Raw genomic sequence first — 17,943 nt, forward strand, 5'->3', positions numbered from 1 at the left:
CTCTTATCAGCAGAGGGCACATTTGCATGTTGTACAGCATGGAATTTATGAGCTTTAAGCCCTCTCGTTTTCTGGAGAGCCCGGGCTTTTGTCAGACCTGTTGGCGTAAATCCACTGATAGACCAGGGGGAGGTGGAAGGGCGTGGGGAGTGAGAAAGAAGAGAGAAGGGGGAGAAGAGAAGACTAGGAACCAAAGAAGGGGGAGTGGTGAAAGAGGAGAGACAGAGGAGGGGTAGGTTGGGGGTATAGAGCCTGGAGGAACAAAGTGACCTTACTCATTTTTTTTTTTTTTTTGCATCCCCTAACCATCTTATCCAAGCCCTCCACCCACTTTGGCCCAGCCCTATTTATTCTCCTCTGCACCGAAGCCTTTCCTCAGTGTTTTTCATTAATAGTCTACAAGACCTGGCCTGTAGTCATACTGCTGCAGCTGGGGTGGCCATCACATAGAAGCCCACTAATAATAAGTGTGCAAAGCAGAGCTACAACTGATCACAGGTGACTTTTTTCCATTTTATTAATTCAACATTGTTCCATTAAAACGAAGAATTCTGCAGCTCCACATATAAGAGGCAAGGAAGCTCATTTGAATAACAATCTATAACAGAAAAACAAAGCAGGCCTTATTATGTTTTAATACTCGATGCTTTGTCCAACCACTGATGAGGTTTTCCTCAAGGAAAGCAATTATTTTTCCTAGCCCCCCGCAATGCCCCTATAACTTGCATAATTAGCTTATCGGTTGCATTATTAATTAAAATACCAATGAAGAAGAGCACAGACAGCATAATACCAGTGTCTGGTTTGCACTAATTATCATTCTTTTGGCCGGGATCTGGCCGGTCGGGTGAGATGAATGTAGATAAAGAGATCTTAGCATGTGAGGTGACAGTAATAATTAGCCTGCCAGCCAGGATGTTTCAAGACTTTCTTGTTATTATTGAGCCGTTCAGAGGCCAGGCTCCACCTTTCATGCAGGGTACCATAACCAAGGTCAGGATTCTCTCTGCGGTTTCAATGTGGCTCAGCAGTAAAGTGGCTAACCTTGACAAGGACTCAGCTGTGAGGGGTTTGGATTGGAGGAGACAGCTTTTATGTAGGTGAAAGGGTCACTGAGCCCAGTCTATCTTAGTTTCTGCTATTCATTGTGTCATCTATGATGGGCTTTGGAAAAGGACAAAAGGCATGAATTTTTTTGCCACATAAACCTTAACTGTGCAACATTAATACAGTTAATTACAAAATTTTAATCAATATAGGAATCAAAAAGCTCCCTTCTATGCATATAACTTGTAATTAAATTATCAAATAGATAAAATCTTTACATGTCAATGTAATGATATTGGCCAAAGTCAATAACTGTCACGTTTGTATAACTGACCTCTCGTGAGGGCATTAGGGCTCCATATCTACAGTATGTAATGTAATAAAGCAGAAAAAACCTGAACTATGAGTTTGTACTTTTTTGATGACCCACCTCAGCACTCTGTCATTGGGACTTCCTTTGAGGTGCTCGCTCCCTGACTGAGAGAGATGCTGCTTATCGTGGCTCTTAGACAGCTTCTCTGCAGCAGCGATGGGACAACCAGAAAGACTGCAGGGATAAAGGAAGCAAAGCAGATGAATATTACAAGTACATACTGCTGACTGTGTAAATCTACATCACAGTACTGATGTGGGCTGACACATTTGCTGCCCTGCATACATGAATATACGAGCTTGCAAATACACAAAGTGCACAACACTCTAACCTGCAGAGATACACACACACACACACACACACACACAACTTTCATATATAGATATACAGTATAAAGGTGCAATGTATATAAATATACCTGCGGTGTGTGTTGCGGTTGCTGTTGACATGGCCCTGACCTGTGCAGCCAGGAGTCGGACACTTCAGCACGTTTTCATGCATGGCCAGAACTGACAAGATGCACAATCATGTGATCAGAGAAAACTCAAAAACAAATTTAATAATAAGCAAATCCCACTTCAGTGATTTTCATTTTCTATTTCTCATATTAATATTTTTGGTCTTCCTGCAAAAATAGATTTGAATACACAGCTGCACAGACTGTATAACCCCAAAATCCCCAATAATAGAATAAAATTAGAATTAAATTACGTATTTGAGGGCATTTCTTTGACTGAATTTCACAGCATTTGACCGATGCAAATCAAAGGACTGGTTTCTTCCAAACATATATACCAAATCATGGAATCGGTGGCTCCCGAGACCTCAGAAAACCTCATGGCACAACAATTACACTGTTTAACTATTTTTTTATGCTAAGCAGCTGGAATAACAAAGAACAACAACAAAACCTCACTCTCTGGGGGGATTCTGTCCTTGTGCGGACAGCCTGACAGGCTGCGGTGGTGGGGGTAAAGACCGGTCACGTGACCAGTGCCATCACATCCTGGTGTGGGACACTTGTTCTCCCTCTTCTCTGGCCTGCTGCTCTCTGGGTCAGAGTTGGGTAGGAATGTAGAAGAAAACGGAAAGGAGGACAGGAAGATGGAAGGCCAAGTAAAAGGAAAGGGGAAGGTGGGATGAATAAGGTGCACAAAAGCAAGTGGTTAATGTCATCAGACAGTGTGCTTGGCTGAGCATGAAATCCAGACATATTCCCAACATCTGCACAAAACCCACACCATCTGTATCCCCCGACTCATGGCTTATACATGCCTGTAAATACACCAGGTATTCCATGCATTTGTCTAAATGTTTATTTAAATACTTTTAAAGATAAAATACTATAAAAATGATAAACTACACCATCTTATCCTGTTGAGCTGGATATTCCCCCCATGGCTACATTTGCACAACACTTTCAAAGACCTTGTTTAGATCTTGGACAAAGCAGCACCTTACAATACATCAGAAGAAATTCGCACCACTGTATAATTTACACATAATTAAAGATGCCTGCTCCTCCCCTCTCCTATTGGAGGCAGGCCAGGCAGTATCAGTGGCACTGGAGAGAGGAGAAGGGTGCAAGAGGATGGTGTGATGCTCTATTGGCCTTCAAATTGAATGTTAACGAGACACGCATCTCCTAATTAGCGTCGAGCAGAACAGGAACGTCACCACAGGAGGGAGTTAAGGCCGAGGAGAGGGCAGCACTACCGGGCATGTAATCACACTGCTGCTATACTGTGAGAAGCATGACAAGCGGGCAGCGTGCCAACTGTGTAATACAAGGCCCGAACACACGTAGCATGTAAACAAACACTCCATGGCTGACTGTGGAACAACCTGCACTCCTCCTTTTTCTCTGTTGATATGTTGTTGTTTCTCCTGTGCTCTGTCACATGCTGTCATCCCTTCTCGCTCCCTCTTTGAGTACTTCCTCCCAGCTCTTCATGGAAGTCTATTCAGCTGGAACCACTTCAACCCCATTACAATAGAAAAGGGAGGATCCAAACAGAGCTCTGTGACTCATCTCTTATTTGGTACACTGTGTTTATTTGTACCCTCTGCTCCCAACATAACATTTAGCACATTTGCCAAAACTTCAGAACATCATTTTCTGTGTGCTCCCTTATTGGTTGTATTCCTCTGATATTGTTGTGGTATTTAAAAAAGCACTTGCTGTCTTGCAGAGTATCAGAGAAAATAATGAAAGAGCACCTTTGGCCTGTATTTTTAATATAAGGATAAAGCCAGGGGGCAACTGCCCCCTTAAAGCTAGCTAACCTAACAAAAGTAAAACTGTCAAATTCTGGCACTTGCCTCTGATGTTTTTTTGTTTTTTTGCGGCAGAAAACTGCTGGTTTGTGTAGAAGTTAAACAAAAATAGCAAATGTTCATTAGGCTTTTTTTAAGGCCTGGATGAAAACGTGCCAGCTGTTTCTTCCTGTCAAATGCTAATGACATCTGGGTCTAGTTTCACTAAGAATTGTATTAGTCAAACTTAGTTACTTTGATTACATACTGTTTTGCACACATTATAGCCTGTGAGAAACATACTGCAGTAGATTATCAGTCCAGCTCTGTTCAGAGTAAAGTACTTAAAGCCTGTGACATGTAGGTGCTCTTCCACTGTATGAACTGTGGGCAGACACAAAGTGATGCCAAGATTTACAAGAACACTCCCCTAACACAGGACCATTCTGTTTTTAAGGCGAATAAAAACAGGTGGGTGCAGAAGACGTGCTCAGTGCATCACATAGAAGTTGTGTTGGGGTTTTCAGAAAAATTTCATAGAACGGGGAAAATGTAAATTTTCCAGGTAAACCTATAAAACATTGTTGGATGAGGAATAAGTTTGCAACATGGTATTTCAGTACCATGTGCAGCTAATGTAGCTTTAAAAAAACAAAGATATAAAAAGAAACGGACTAAATGTGGCTGATGTGCTGTCTCCCTCAGGCAACTTTCACAATACCCTCTCAGTATATGTTGTAGCTCTGTTCTCCCCTGGTTACTAATTCATACCTTTGCTGAAATAGCTCTTGCGGATGACGTCCAGGTGCTTGGGCCTGTCCTCCATGGTGAAGTACCGCTGGTGGTGGATATCTGGTGTGCGGAGCAGCTCTCTGGGTCCTGCTGGCTTCACCTGCTCTGCCTTCAGGGCAATGGCTTGCTCTAGTAGGCCCAGGTTCCCTCGGGTCATGTCGAACATCTCTGACTCGTCCGTCACTGCCGAGCGCTGTGACAGGCTGTCTTCATCATCGCGCTCGTCATCTCCATCCACATCGTCAAAGTCTTTGTCCTCCGACTTATCGGATCGTACCTCGATAATGTCAGGAGAGGCTGAGGATGAAGCTTTGTGGATTTTGTAGTTCTCCCCTCTGGGAATGGGAAAGTAGTCCTCCAGTGGACTGGCCCTGTGGGAGCTGTAGCTTAAAGGAGGGCTGGCCTTATAGTTCTGAATTGAGCTAGCCTTAAGAGAGCTGTCTTGTGGACTGGCTCTGTTCTCAAAGGGACTTGCCCCGCATGAGTTGTAGTCCTCCAGAGGACTGGCCCTGTGGTCTTCAGCCTTGTGTGTTCCCTGAGCTGCTGCGGTGCTGGTGATGATGCGGATGGCAGTTGGCACATCAGAAATGGGCAAAACATCCCTGTGCTCCTCCTCATCTGCTGAAGTGCCCTGCCTCTGCTGCATTGGCACTACTATCTTTTCTTTTTCATTGTCTTTACCTATGAACTGTTCACACTGGTCACTTTTAGTCAGATGCTGTGGGCTCATGTGGTTGCTCATATCTTCGTGCTCCCCTTGCTCATCCTCCACATCAGCTGCCTCCTGCTGCAGAGCAGATGACTCCTTCAGTGCTTGAACTCCATGTGCCACCTCCTCATCTTCCTCTTCTCCCTCGTTCGTGTCCTTCTCCTGCTCTTCCTTTACTTCTTCACCCTGTGTAATGGCCAATGTGACATCCTTCTCGGTCTCCATAGCAACAGTCTGCTGAATGGCCACAGTTGGAGCATTGTTGTTGTTGACACAGCCCAGGTGGAGGAGAGAGCTGGCCACCTCCTCGGTGCTCTGTGAGGGAGAGTGACACTCCTCAGCTGCAGGTACCGCTGCTCTGAGCTCAGGCTCGATGATCACACACTCCTCCTCTATTGGAGTAAAGATGAAGAAGTCAGAACAGTGACACAGAGGAAAACATGAGTCACGTAGTGACTTCAGGCTGTTGTCAGCAATATCTTTATCTTCACTTGTATCGCTTTTATGCCTGCTAAGTCTTTCACTGTGTATATTTATATATGTGACATAAAAAGAACCTACTGTTACAAAACTGTAGCCGTAAAGCAGTTTGTTGACAGAGAAAGACACTCACAAAGTCCTTGTGCTCCTAGTGGCCATGATTTCATCTTTTCTCTAAAGGCTATAATCTATCACAATCAGTGAGTCTCATGGACTAATGGACAAGAAGACAAGAAGTTCCTAATTTTGAAATATATACAAACAAAGAGTTTGGCAAATGATTATTGGTAAAGAGTGACATCTACTGTCTCTGATACCTGCTCTCTATTGGACTGGAGATCTGCTGATGCTGCTGCTCACTAGAGCCAGTGTTGGGGAGAAAAAGGAGAGTGGAAAAGTAGAGCTGTCACCGACCAGAAATGGGAGATGGAAGCATGTAAATATAATAATAACCACTGCAGCTAAAAAGAGTGTCTGACAAGCCCAGTTGTAAGTAAGCTATTAAGACTTGACTGTACACTGTGTTCGTGTTTTGCTCCGAAACAATAAGTTCCATTGGAGCAACCTTTCAACGCCTCTCTCTGTCTCTCGCTAGCAAAGTTGACCCAGACAACAAAGTAAAGCTAGTTTTTGGCTATGAGCCCGAAACGGAACCCAACATATTGGCCAGAGGTCCCTTTACTACGGTTCGGAGCCGCGGACCTGTTTTATATAAGTGAGGAATAGTTTTCTATACGAGATCGCTGCAAGAAGTGCAGCCTTACCTAATGTCCACCTACTGTTACTCATTTATATTAAGATTTAAAAATCTAGTTGCTATTGGTATGGTGAGTAACCTTCAGTAATAGTAATAAATCACACAGCATAGTACAATCATGTAGTTGTAAAACAGCATAATAATATATTAAGTAATCCAAAGTATTCCGTTACGTTACTCTCATTGAGTAACGTAACGGAATACGTTACAAAATACATTTTGGGGCATGTATTCTGTAATCTGTAGTGGAATACATTTTAAAAGTAACTTTCCCAACACTGACTAGAGCCAACATAGCGATACAATTAAATATATCAGTTCTGCTAATGGAAATACCAGTCTTCCTTGATTATAGCAGTCCTGACTCAAATGAAGAAGCAGGTAGTGAGGAAGCTGAGTGGGGTCTAAATAAAAGACACTCCAGTGGGAATCGTACGATCAACCAATTTGGGAGTTTAACCCATCAAGCAATTACAGTCGGGTATCTTGGCCTTAATCTGCTTCAGTATTGAAGTACATGATGAAAATGTGCTCCTTTGATGCTGTGGTTATTTTTCACTGTACCCCTCTTTGTTACCAACAAGCTGTTTCATACCTTCATCAGCTGCAAAGTTCTCCTCCTTCTTATACGTCTCTTCCTCCTCTTTCTGTTGTGTGTTCTCCTCCCGACCGTTTGTCTGTCCGTCCTGTGTGAGTTCTGTCATTTCCTCTCTCTCCTCCTCCACACCTGTGTCTGTCTCCTCCACTTCCTCTTCTACCTTGGCTCCTTCTGTTTTCTCTCCATCGCCCTCAGCCTCACTGCTTGCGTCACTCTCTGCACTGAAACCTTCATCTAGGGCTAGTTTCAGGGGGTGGGACTTCCTCTTGGAGGCAGGCCGTTCTGTTTCCTGTTCTTGTTCCTGCTCTGCCTCTGCTTCGTCTAGACGGCGCTTTCTCGCTATTGGGCAACCCAGAATGCTTGTGATGGGGGAAAAGGACAAGACATGAAGAAAAGGGAGAGAACAAAATTAAGAAAATCAAGCTGGGTTATAAGTGAAACAACAACCTGACACGTCTAACAGAACCACAGCAGAAGGAGGCAGGGTGTTTTTCTGACATGAAACAGGATGGAGCTGCTTTTTCCAGTATGAATCAACACGCCTGAGGGGGGCGCCATGCTAGCTGACTCAGATATCACAACCAATCTCAGCCAATTGAGTGGAACGTTTAATGAACAACTCGTATGGAGAGGCGGGCGGGCGATGCAGCAGAGGGTGAAATCCAATAAACTCCTTCTTACGCTCACCTGGGAGACGCTGAGGGAGTCTGAGGAACGATCTATAAACAAAGTGCATCTCAAAATTGCCTGCTGAACAAATACACATGTAAACAGATAGCTAATATCTGCCCCTCAATAAAGACGAGTCACAAGCCAGTGAGCTGGCCCGAGTCTCCCAGGATCTCCCAGGGCGAACGACACAGACGATGAATGGAGGGATGGGGAATGAGGCTGGAATAACACCTGAAGAAATCACATTTCACCACTGCCCACTGAAAGGTTTATTACTTAGGTTTAGATTTAGATGCTCTGGGAGTCTGGTATGTGACATAATGAATGTGCTCTATTTGCAATCTGATTCAGTAAGTATCTTTAAAAGTCATTCACATTGTCTCCATCTGCGATTTAAATAACAAAGAAGCGAAATGGTGCTGAGGAACCCGAGAAGCTGTGCAGTTTACCATTTGGTTTTTCTATTTTTTCTATTTCTATCTTTATTTTACAAATAATCAGAAGGGATTATAAGGATAGCAATGAGTGGGAGAACTAGATTCATTTTATGACTGGGAGATGTAAAAGCAGGAAATGTGGACATAAAGCAGAAAAACGTATCCTCAATCAACTTCCCTCTAATCTGTGCTTTTTCTCTTGTCAAAAACACTTTTGTTGAACCTGATTTCTTCTGATCTGAATGTAAACAACTAACTCTCTGCTACATCCTTTTCCATTAGCACTGCAAAAGAGGACCATTTTGCTCATGACTTGACTTCAGTAACATCATACTATTAACACTACAAAACTAAAAGATGTAGCTTACCTCAGCTTAACAAACGTCTAGCCTGGCTGTCCAAAGATAAGTAATTAAGTTGATAAGAATCTTTAAAGCTCATTAATCAAGAAATCATTTGTTTGTCTGTAATGTGAATACACTGAAAAAAAGGGACTGGCCATCTCTTGGATTTATGTAAGCATCTTGCATGTATTTAACACAATTGCCTCATGTTTTAAAGATAAATGTAACTATATAGTGTAAAAACTACATGATATGCAGAAAGGGTGTATTAAATTGTTCATATCATGTTCAGGTGAAGTAAGTCAATAAGATAGCAACGTTAAATCTCGTGAAACCACGCGTGATTTCATCTCGCGGGCTTTGGATCGTGGTTTAAAAAATGCATCCATCTCAGTCAAGTCGAGCAGCCAACTCTACGTTTTTTGGTATGTCTTGATTTTTTGAATTAATGTTTACCATATTTCAGCCAAATGTAGTTAAACGTCTAGAGTGCCGCCATGTAACATGCTAAAAAAGAGCCGTTAGCTTATTTGCTGTTTTATCTGTTGTCAAAGAATTGGCGCTTTTTCATTTGAATTTGTCTTTGGCACAAGAGCCGTAATATCACATTAAACCTAATTACGAGGCACTCATAACATAATTTGGTTTTCTGTGTGAATAGATTTGCCAACTGACTCTTCAGTTACATTGTGTATTTACTGCACCGTGGTGTTAGTGAGATTTTGGACATTGAACAGCTTTAGCTAATATCATCAGTGGCATTATGCTAGCTTACACCCCTACCCCTCCTGCCCTCACCTGCTGTCCTTTTGTTTTTGTTTTTTTTTGCTGCACATTGAGAGATGACCTCTATTCTGCATTTCACCAGGAGTCAGCTGATGGATTGTGGGTTCAAGGTGTTATGGTAAGAAAGTATATTCTATTTTCGCTTAAGGTTTCTGTAACTTAATTATAATAGGTTTTTTATAATTATTAGGTGCATGCATACTCAAATAGACCACCCTATTAATACAACTGAGAAATCCAAAATCTGCCATAGGTTTAACCTGTATGTATTGTCAGAAAGGTGATTACTGGACTCGCATTAATGCACACTTGAACTGAAATGAGGTTGTAACTTGTGGGTTGTTGGGTTGCAAATCAGAAACAAACATCTTTGTATTTTTTTAATCCCATAAGATCTGGAAACACAGTTTTTATTCAACAAAACATTACTGATTAACCAAGCACAGTGCCTGCTGTTATTTCAAAATAATTTTATGTCATTTCAGATAAAATGCAGCATTCCAGTGCATCCCAACCATGCCTTTACAGTCAAGGTTTCTGACGGAGCTGAGTTTCTCTCTGACAGTCTGCTGAAAGTGTTTGCAAAGTGATCGGGGGAACAGGGCACAAAGCTAAAGGATGTAGCTGCCATGATGACAGTAAGAACTTTAAAATTCTTTAACTACAAAGTGTATATGTATTGCATTAGGTCAGTAAAAGATTTTTATGCTGCATCCATTGAAACAGTCAACTATTACCCGTGAGTACTGATTCCACCGAAAGGATGCCATAATTTTCATTATGCATTTACTGGCCCACTGAGAAAAATTTATCTTTTTAAAAAAATAAATGTTCTGGAAACTATATATCCATAAAGTTGATGTCAAACAGGAACTTTTGATATTTCTTTGTAGATGCTGGTGTTGCATGTTGACTGGTTTAAGTTTTTGTCTGGGATCATTTTCTTCTGTGCTACTGAAAAGTTCACAAATCTCTGTTTTCTTTGTTATAATACTTTAGGATGACATTAATGCTCGAAGGGAGTCTCATCAAAGTGCTCCGCATCTGTGTGAAAGACAATTGCAACATCTTGGTGCAGGAGTTCATGGTGAGTGTTTTATGAGTAGATTGTGGCTTTGCAACATTTAAAAATGCATTTAGTTATCCACTTGATCCTCATTGGACTGGTTAGGACCAGTAGTCCTCTTTAATAATTTGAAGTTCACATGAGGCCTGGTAGTGAACTCGGCCGCCCCCCCTTGAGGCCCCACCCCCCTATATTAGGGGTCACATCAGTGTGAAAAAACTTTAAATTTGTCATTCTAGTGAACAAAGGAAAATCCCACCAATATTTACATTAGCTTTTGTTTGAAAAAAAAAAATGACCAACAGCTAACCAAATTGTGGGGCTGAAAGTCTAAATTCTAACATCTTCTGAGTGACATAACCTGGATTTCTGATGGGCTGGTGTCTTTCTAACAAAAACTAATGTAAAGCATTTGAAATTATTATGTTTTTCACTCTGTCTTAGAAACTCTGTTAGACCATGAATGGCAGCATGGCAGGCAACTCTTTGGCTATAGCTATTTACTATGGTTTAAATTACTCTAACATTAGAACTGGTAGATTCAAAAGAGATGAGTTTAAAAAGGAATCTTAAAGAAATGTTTTGTGTTTAACCAGGACTTGACTGAGGCCACTGCACAGATTGAGAAAACCACAATGAACATCTGTCTCCAGAGGATGCACCAGGCAATGACTTTACTGATGTTGGCATCATCATCGAGGGTATAGTAGTTCTTCAAGATCTGGATAACGTGACCTTTGCAGTAGCCATGCTGTTTGGACCTTTTTTATTCCTTCAATATGAGTTACCCATCACAGCTCTGCTACACTTTTGAGGTGATTCAAAGGGTGGTAATGGAGTTGGATGCAACTCAGCTCTCAAGAAAAGCTCACAACTAAGACAAAACTGCTCCTGCAAGGAAAGCTCACTGTTATGCATGCAAGCTGATCAGCTCTAGGTGAGAGGACATTTAAATCTCACACTTGTTCTGCTGCATTTTTGAAGCTCAATTCCAGGAACAGATCGCAGGGTTCATTTTTATATACTCTGCAACTGCCATGAGGACGAGCCGTTTTTGTTGTTGTTGTTTGTTTTTCCTTTTGCTCTGTACAGCATTTTGGCAGCATTTTTAAATTTCTCTTTGCATTTTTTCTTTCTTTTACTAGTGAAGAGATGTAGCATGAACAGTTATGCAGTCTAAATATCCCATATGGGTCGTGTGAAATGGTATTTTCAGTTTCATTCAGTTGAAGTAAAGAACGTTGAATATTTCTAAGTGTGCTGTTTTGAACCAAGATGTCACAGTATGATCAGTGCTGTAATTTTTGACAGTCACTGTATCAATGTTATTTTTGCATCTCTTGAATAAAGGTTTTGACCTGCAAGTGCTAATTTCTTTAGTTATTGGGGTAAAATGGGTAATGTTAATAGGAAGGTGTTTGCCAATTCAGTAACCTAATTTAATGTTAATGGAAACTAACATTACCTCAAATTGTTTAGTTATAATTGTTGTTTAACTGAATCTTGACGTCAGAGGCCTTAAATAGAATGTTTTGTATTGTCCTGTAACATTTTTCAAAAGAAACAGTCTAATTTCTTTGCTGTGATTGATTCCAGAGAACACGGAAGAACTGACATTATTTAACTGTTGATTTATGTAGATTCAGTGGAGGAGTAATGTCAGTTTAATTCTTTACCTACTGTCAATGCAGTGAAATTAGACATTTTGTTTTGAAAGGTTACTGGTGGATGCCAGCAACCATCTTGGAAGAGAACAATACAATCTGTTATAAGGCCTCTATTTGAAAATTGTGTATTTGATACTAGAATATAATAGCAAAATGTAATTTGAAGATAACATGTAGCATTTAAGTGACCAAGTAGTATTGGGTAAAAGTTATTGAATCGTGTTGGGATAAAGTGAGAAAATTGTGAAGGATTAAAATATTTCAAGAGCTCAAATTACTTCATCAAAACATGTTTAAGTCACATTTTATCAACACAAATTGCACAGGTTTATTGAACATGAATAAATTGTGTTAATTTAACTCAATTGTTTAAGTTGCTGCCAAAGCAAAACATCTGTGTGCAACAAATGTCCACCATTGAATTAAGTAAATCCAACAACATATTTTTTTCAGTGTAGCACTGTTTTATGCCAGGAGATAGATTTTGGAATCTTGTTGTCACGGTGAGGACAAAAGTCTCCCAAGACCACCACTTTGAACTGTGGTTCCAAAGTGCTGTTTGGAAGAATTTGGGTGGATATAGCCATGGCTACCTATAGTTAGAACCTAGCTATTTCACTCAATTCTGTTCTTTATGCTTTTTTAATTTTTTTTTTTTTTTTACATTTCATCTGTATTCTTTATGCTAAGCTAGAAATCCAGCTGCTGGCTTGAGCTTCATAATTAGCGCACAGATATAAAAGTAGTAATGATGTTCTCGTCTAACGCTCAGTATTACAGCGAGTAATGCCGAATAAAAGCACAAAGCAGATGATATGGGACAGAGAACAGAGAGGACAGACAAGACTGAGACAAAGGACAGAGAGACAGAGGGTGGGGTTTTAATCTGCCCTACCTTCTGTGTCGTGAGTATCTCCCACTGATATGGCCTGAGCCATTGCATCCAGGGGTGGGGCAGCTGGATGGGATGGATGGAGGTTAGAGATATGTTTAAGGCACGGGTGCATTTTAGTCCCTGTGCAGTAGCAATGATAAACACAGGCAGTAAATAAAAAAGAAAAGGTCAATTAAGGCAAACAAAATAAAGTGAAGCACAGACATGCAATCTGAGCACATGTGTCACACAAACGCACGTGTCCCCACTCTTCTACCAGACACACATAATGCATGAATGCAGGTGGTATCATGCAGGAGAAAACATAATATTCTCTGTCATACATCAACCCTGGCCTATATCCTGTTACTGTGAGAGATAAGGATCAGCCGAGGCCTGCTGTAATTTCCCCTGCTCTGCTCTCTTCACCAGTCATCATCATCAGTTCTCGCTCACTCTATTTTCTTTCTCTCTCTCTCCTTTGATTCAGGTTGCTATGACCCCTCAGGATGGCTCATTTCAATTCTCATTAACTTCCCCCAGCAATTGCCCTTTATTACTCCAATTATCCTTATTATTAATTTCACTTATTAAAAAATGCTGCATTTGCATTTTAACTCAGCCACTCTCTGGCCTCTTTTTTTTTTCTTCTTAATCCCAAAACCTCAAGTATTTTTTTGGAGTGCTGAGTAGAGATCAATGCTCAGAGGTGAAGTGTGACAAAATGAGAGAGGATGAAAAAATCATTTGGAAGGAGGGCAAGGAAGGGCGATGACTGGCTTTTGTGGACCCTGAAAGCTGGTCCCTGAGTGGGAAACTATGGAGAGGAGCTAAGGGCGGGAGAAAAAACTAAATAATAGCCCTTCACAGTCCTCTCTTCTTGTGCTGCATCCTTTGATCAGACTGCAAAAAGATCGTACACCTTTTTCATTGGATGTACTGTATGTGTTCATAGCAGGAAAAAGCAAAAGGCTGCAAGAAATCAATAGCAGCCTGTTGGAGGCACTGACCACGAACTGAGAAGTGCTGATAATGAGTAATAGGAAAAGAATAATATACAGCGTCATCTAAAGACGCAGCGTTAGTGAGTGTATGAGTGCCAGGGTGGGGGAGATACGAGGTGGGGGTTTGGCGGGATATATAAATGAACTTTATGAAAGGGATTTGCACAAAGATGAAGGTGTTTCCTTACCTCAGCTCTTGTCCTACAAGCTCAATAGGAACTGAAAGGGGGGGGGGGGGGGGGGGGGGGGTCATGGGGAGAGAGAACAAAGGTGAACAACTGCTCAGAATGCCGCGCTGCTAAAAGAAACTCAGATCAATAAATCACAAATGTATACGAATCCCAGAAGGATTCCTCATAGAGGCTTAGACACACACACATTCCGAAAAATCCTAAAACACACCTACATGCTCCTGGGTTCACACATACACATCTACATGTAAAACAAACAAGAGTAAAGCAAACATGCTGCATAAAAAAGGCACGCACACACAAACAGAAAGGCTAAATCAGCCAAACTGCACAGCACCGTTCAGAAAAAGTGACAGTTATATGCAGACTTCAGCAATAAAACATGATTAATTGTTACACTTTAGTTACCATAATTGGGGAAAAGAAATTAAAAGGAAAACTGCCTTCATCAGGAGAAAACAGCACTTCATTCAGGGCCAACTTATAGTAATTGCCTTCAAAACATAAATCACGCTCTGCTCCCATAGAGCACGCGCACACTTGCCGGCTGTGGGCATCGATTGGGAGTTGAGCGATAGAACGAGTTTTTGGAGAAATATCCTATTTTCATTTGAAGCCAAAATGAAAAAACAATAGGATCCTGGAGAATTCAGTTTGGCCTCCAATATCACATGCATTAATCACATGTCAGAAATAGCCTGGGTATCAAGATACACTGAGAGCACTAAGACACATGCACACATGCATACACACACAAGTTTTTTTGTTTGTGTGTGTGTGTGTGTGTGTGTGTGTGTGTGTGTGTGTGTGTGTGTGTGTGTGTGTGTGTGTGTGTGTGCGCGTGCGTGCGTGCGCGCATGCAACATCGTAGTTTCTCAGTCTTTCATCATGCAGTTGGAATGACTGGACGCCTTCTGAACGCCCTGTGAACTGTTGCTTTGCTGTCTTGTTTCTAAACATCAAACACACGTGCAAATGCAAACACACCAAGGAACTCACACATATCAATATGGATATTTACACATTCATTCAAGTGCACATTAAATTTACATGTGTTTGTACACATAAACACACAGCCATACGTACATGTGGACTAAAAAATATGGAGTAGCAAGGGCTGTGGTTTTTGTGATATTCTAGGAGTTATGACTCAAAAGTAAGCATCGATATTACTGATCTGTTCAGTGGGCATTAGCACGTACACATAAAGCTACAAGGTTTCCTTTCATTCGTTTGTGCCCTTAGAGAGAAGGGTCATACATTGGGTATGAGGGCTCAACTTGAATGGTTTATAATGAGGATGAAAATGATTAGAATCGTGCTCTGGTCTTATCAGATGTCGACATAATTGAACACCTATGGTAGGATTTGGAGCAATGTGTTAAGACAGCCCTCTCCAACACCGTTATTACAGCACCAAATATGTTTTGGGAGAACGGTGTTCATCCTTAAAGAAGAGTTGCAGAGACTTGAGGAATCAGTAGCCACATACATGTACAGATTTACTTAGAGGAGCAAATTAGCCTTTGCTAATATTGGGGCAGACATTTCCACGTGTTACGTGTTACATCCAATACTACAGAGAAGCTCTGATGTTGGAGAGCAGCGTGTGTACATACTGCTGAGTAAAGACACGCAGAGGCCTTTTTTTATTCACCGTCTTTGTCACTCATGTTTATGTGTACAGACAAACATACATTCTGAGTTCACGAATCCACACGCTTGTCAAAAAGCAGAAGAGATGCTTGGCTGTGAAGGAGTGTTTGTAAATGTAACTGTTGCAGACTGGGCCTGAGTGACCGACACTCACCTCTGATTCCCTTGGACCGAGTGCGAGTTCGCTTATCGTCACCCTCTACGCTCATCTGTGAAGAAAAGGAGAAAGCACGAGCAGAGAGAGCAAAGAAGAGGAGAAGGAGAGGGGGAAAGAAACCATCAGAGGTAATTTCTCAATGCTCTCACTATTTTCCACCACACATCTACAGCTAATTGCACTTGTCTTCCTTCAAAACAATGACTATAGTAACCCACGCTCAGGAAGTTCCCATTAAAACACACCAAAGGTAGCTCTGACACAAAGAGATGATCATATCTTTAATTCTCCTTTGCTCGCCCGACCTCACTCATTTAGTATGCTTTAAAAACCTTATAACCCACTAGAGCCAACATCAGTCTCATTTAGGCTACTATAAGGGCAGCATGGTGTAGAAAGAAAAAACAAACTTGGTTGTTCAAGCTACTTTTTAGCTCCCTCCCCACCCTCACCCCTCACACACCTCTTATCACTCCCCCTGTAATTTCCTGCATCTGAGTGGTGCTCATGATTGTAGTCTGTAGAGAGGCAACAGGCGGTGAACGCAGAGGGGCCATGGCCCCTGTAAGCAAAGGGACTGACAATCATAACTATGCTGAATATAATAATAAAGCAAAAACACACAGGCAGCCAGAAAGCCACTGTAATAACCCTTTTAAGAAGGGGACTTGTGTGTGTGTGTGTGTGTGTGTGTGTGTGTGTGTGTGTGTGTGTGTGTGTGCGCGCGCGTGCGTGTGTGTGTGTGTGTGCGCGCGTGTGTGTGCGTGTGTGTGCGTGTGTGTGTGTGTGTGTGTGTGTTGGGTCTGCCACTAACTCTTGGCTCAGCTTTTAAGGCACAAAGGAGCAGGTGTTAACCCTGCTACCTCACACACACACACTGACCACACCTCCTCGGCATTACCTCTCCACACTGAACACTGCTCCCAATGCACTCTAAAGCTATCAGATGCTTTTTAGACACAATGGAGCCATTAGCTTTGATTACTGGACTCTGGGTAGATTTTTTTTTTTTTTTTTTTTTTAAATCGCAGGTCTACCCCTTTTTCTGTCTCACTCTTCCTCCATCCTATGCTCGTCTACCACCCTTTTATCCCCCCGGTTGCCTGTACTCCCCTCTTCATGCCCAGCCACTTAGCTGCTTTGTTGCTTCTCTATAGTCAAGTTGGCAGAGCCACAGTGGGATTCAAACACGGGGTCCCTGTTTCTTGTAGTCTTTTTCTCCTCCTCTCTCTATTTGGCAATGTCCCTTTCCTGCTAATAGACTACTTATGAAAAGAAGGAGGGAAAGAGGGATGAGAGGAGGATGAAACACGCTGTTGTTGTTTTTGTTAAGGGCTTTTCTTTCCCCCTGTCTCCCGAAGAGGGTGCACTTCATTCATTAATGTTTAGTGTTTGGCCGGAGGTACAGGTGCAGGCACAGGCCCCTCCCTTCCTCTGCGAGCATCCACTGCCTTGCCTTGCCCTATGCTCCTCTCTCTCTCTCTCCCTCTCGCTCCCTCACACACACACACACACACACACACACACACACACACACACACACACACACACACACACACACACACACACACACACACACAGACTGTCTCTTGCCACTCTGGCTTCAACTCTTTTGATCAAGCGCTTAGTGTAGAAGTCATGCAACAAGCACCAGCTTTGTGCCCTGCCTGAAGGGAGCAGTTGACTCCTTCTGTGCTCCACTCTCAGTGCTGTGTGGGAAGAGGAGCGGATGAGTGTGCAGTAATGACTTCTCGGTCATGTGTGTATGCTCTTTTAGCCTACACAAGTGCGTGCCTGCCTGCATATAGCTCATATCCATTTCCTTACACTCAATTGTCTGCACTTGTTAGAATGGAAGCGCAGACATGGAAAATAAGAAATAGATTTGCAAGCTGCCTGTACTTCACTTGCATGTTTCGGAGTTGTTGTTTTTGGGGGGTTTTCCTCCTTCTCATTCTGTCTCAAAGAGAATACTGTTCATCTAACCCCACTAGATTTAGAAAAAATGTGGAATGGCTTGTCTAATTTGAAATATTAAGCACAAATTAATATTATCAATAGCAATGAATGTCAAATA

At 41.9% G+C, this 17,943-nt stretch overlaps 1 protein-coding gene and 1 long non-coding RNA gene across 8 annotated transcripts in view; one reads left to right on the forward strand and one right to left on the reverse strand.

The window, feature by feature from the left end:
• The window catches only part of myt1b (myelin transcription factor 1b), a 139,523-nt gene that overhangs the window by 13,416 nt on the left and 108,164 nt on the right, over positions 1-17,943 (reverse strand). For 6 of the 7 annotated variants that reach the window (XM_040013840.1, XM_040013843.1, XM_040013839.1 and 3 more), the window contains 8 exons: positions 15,864-15,918; positions 14,051-14,081; positions 12,880-12,942; positions 7,010-7,371; positions 4,448-5,569; positions 2,337-2,471; positions 1,839-1,929; positions 1,478-1,594 (listed from right to left, as the gene is read on the reverse strand). In XM_040013840.1, coding sequence (XP_039869774.1) covers positions 1,478-1,594; positions 1,839-1,929; positions 2,337-2,471; positions 4,448-5,569; positions 7,010-7,371; positions 12,880-12,942; positions 14,051-14,081; positions 15,864-15,918 — 1,976 coding nt within the window. The remainder of the gene's footprint in view (positions 1-1,477; positions 1,595-1,838; positions 1,930-2,336; positions 2,472-4,447; positions 5,570-7,009; positions 7,372-12,879; positions 12,943-14,050; positions 14,082-15,863; positions 15,919-17,943) is intronic. The other variant, XM_040013842.1, reaches the window with a different exon arrangement.
• On the forward strand, positions 8,674-11,681 carry LOC120722737. Its single transcript, XR_005693576.1, has 4 exons — positions 8,674-9,369; positions 9,737-9,889; positions 10,251-10,338; positions 10,914-11,681. It is a non-coding gene; the product is annotated as an uncharacterized LOC120722737 (long non-coding RNA).

Source organism: Simochromis diagramma, unplaced genomic scaffold (genome assembly GCF_900408965.1).
Source record: "Simochromis diagramma unplaced genomic scaffold, fSimDia1.1 OVJJ01000705.1, whole genome shotgun sequence".
Classification (NCBI taxonomy): domain Eukaryota; kingdom Metazoa; phylum Chordata; class Actinopteri; order Cichliformes; family Cichlidae; genus Simochromis; species Simochromis diagramma.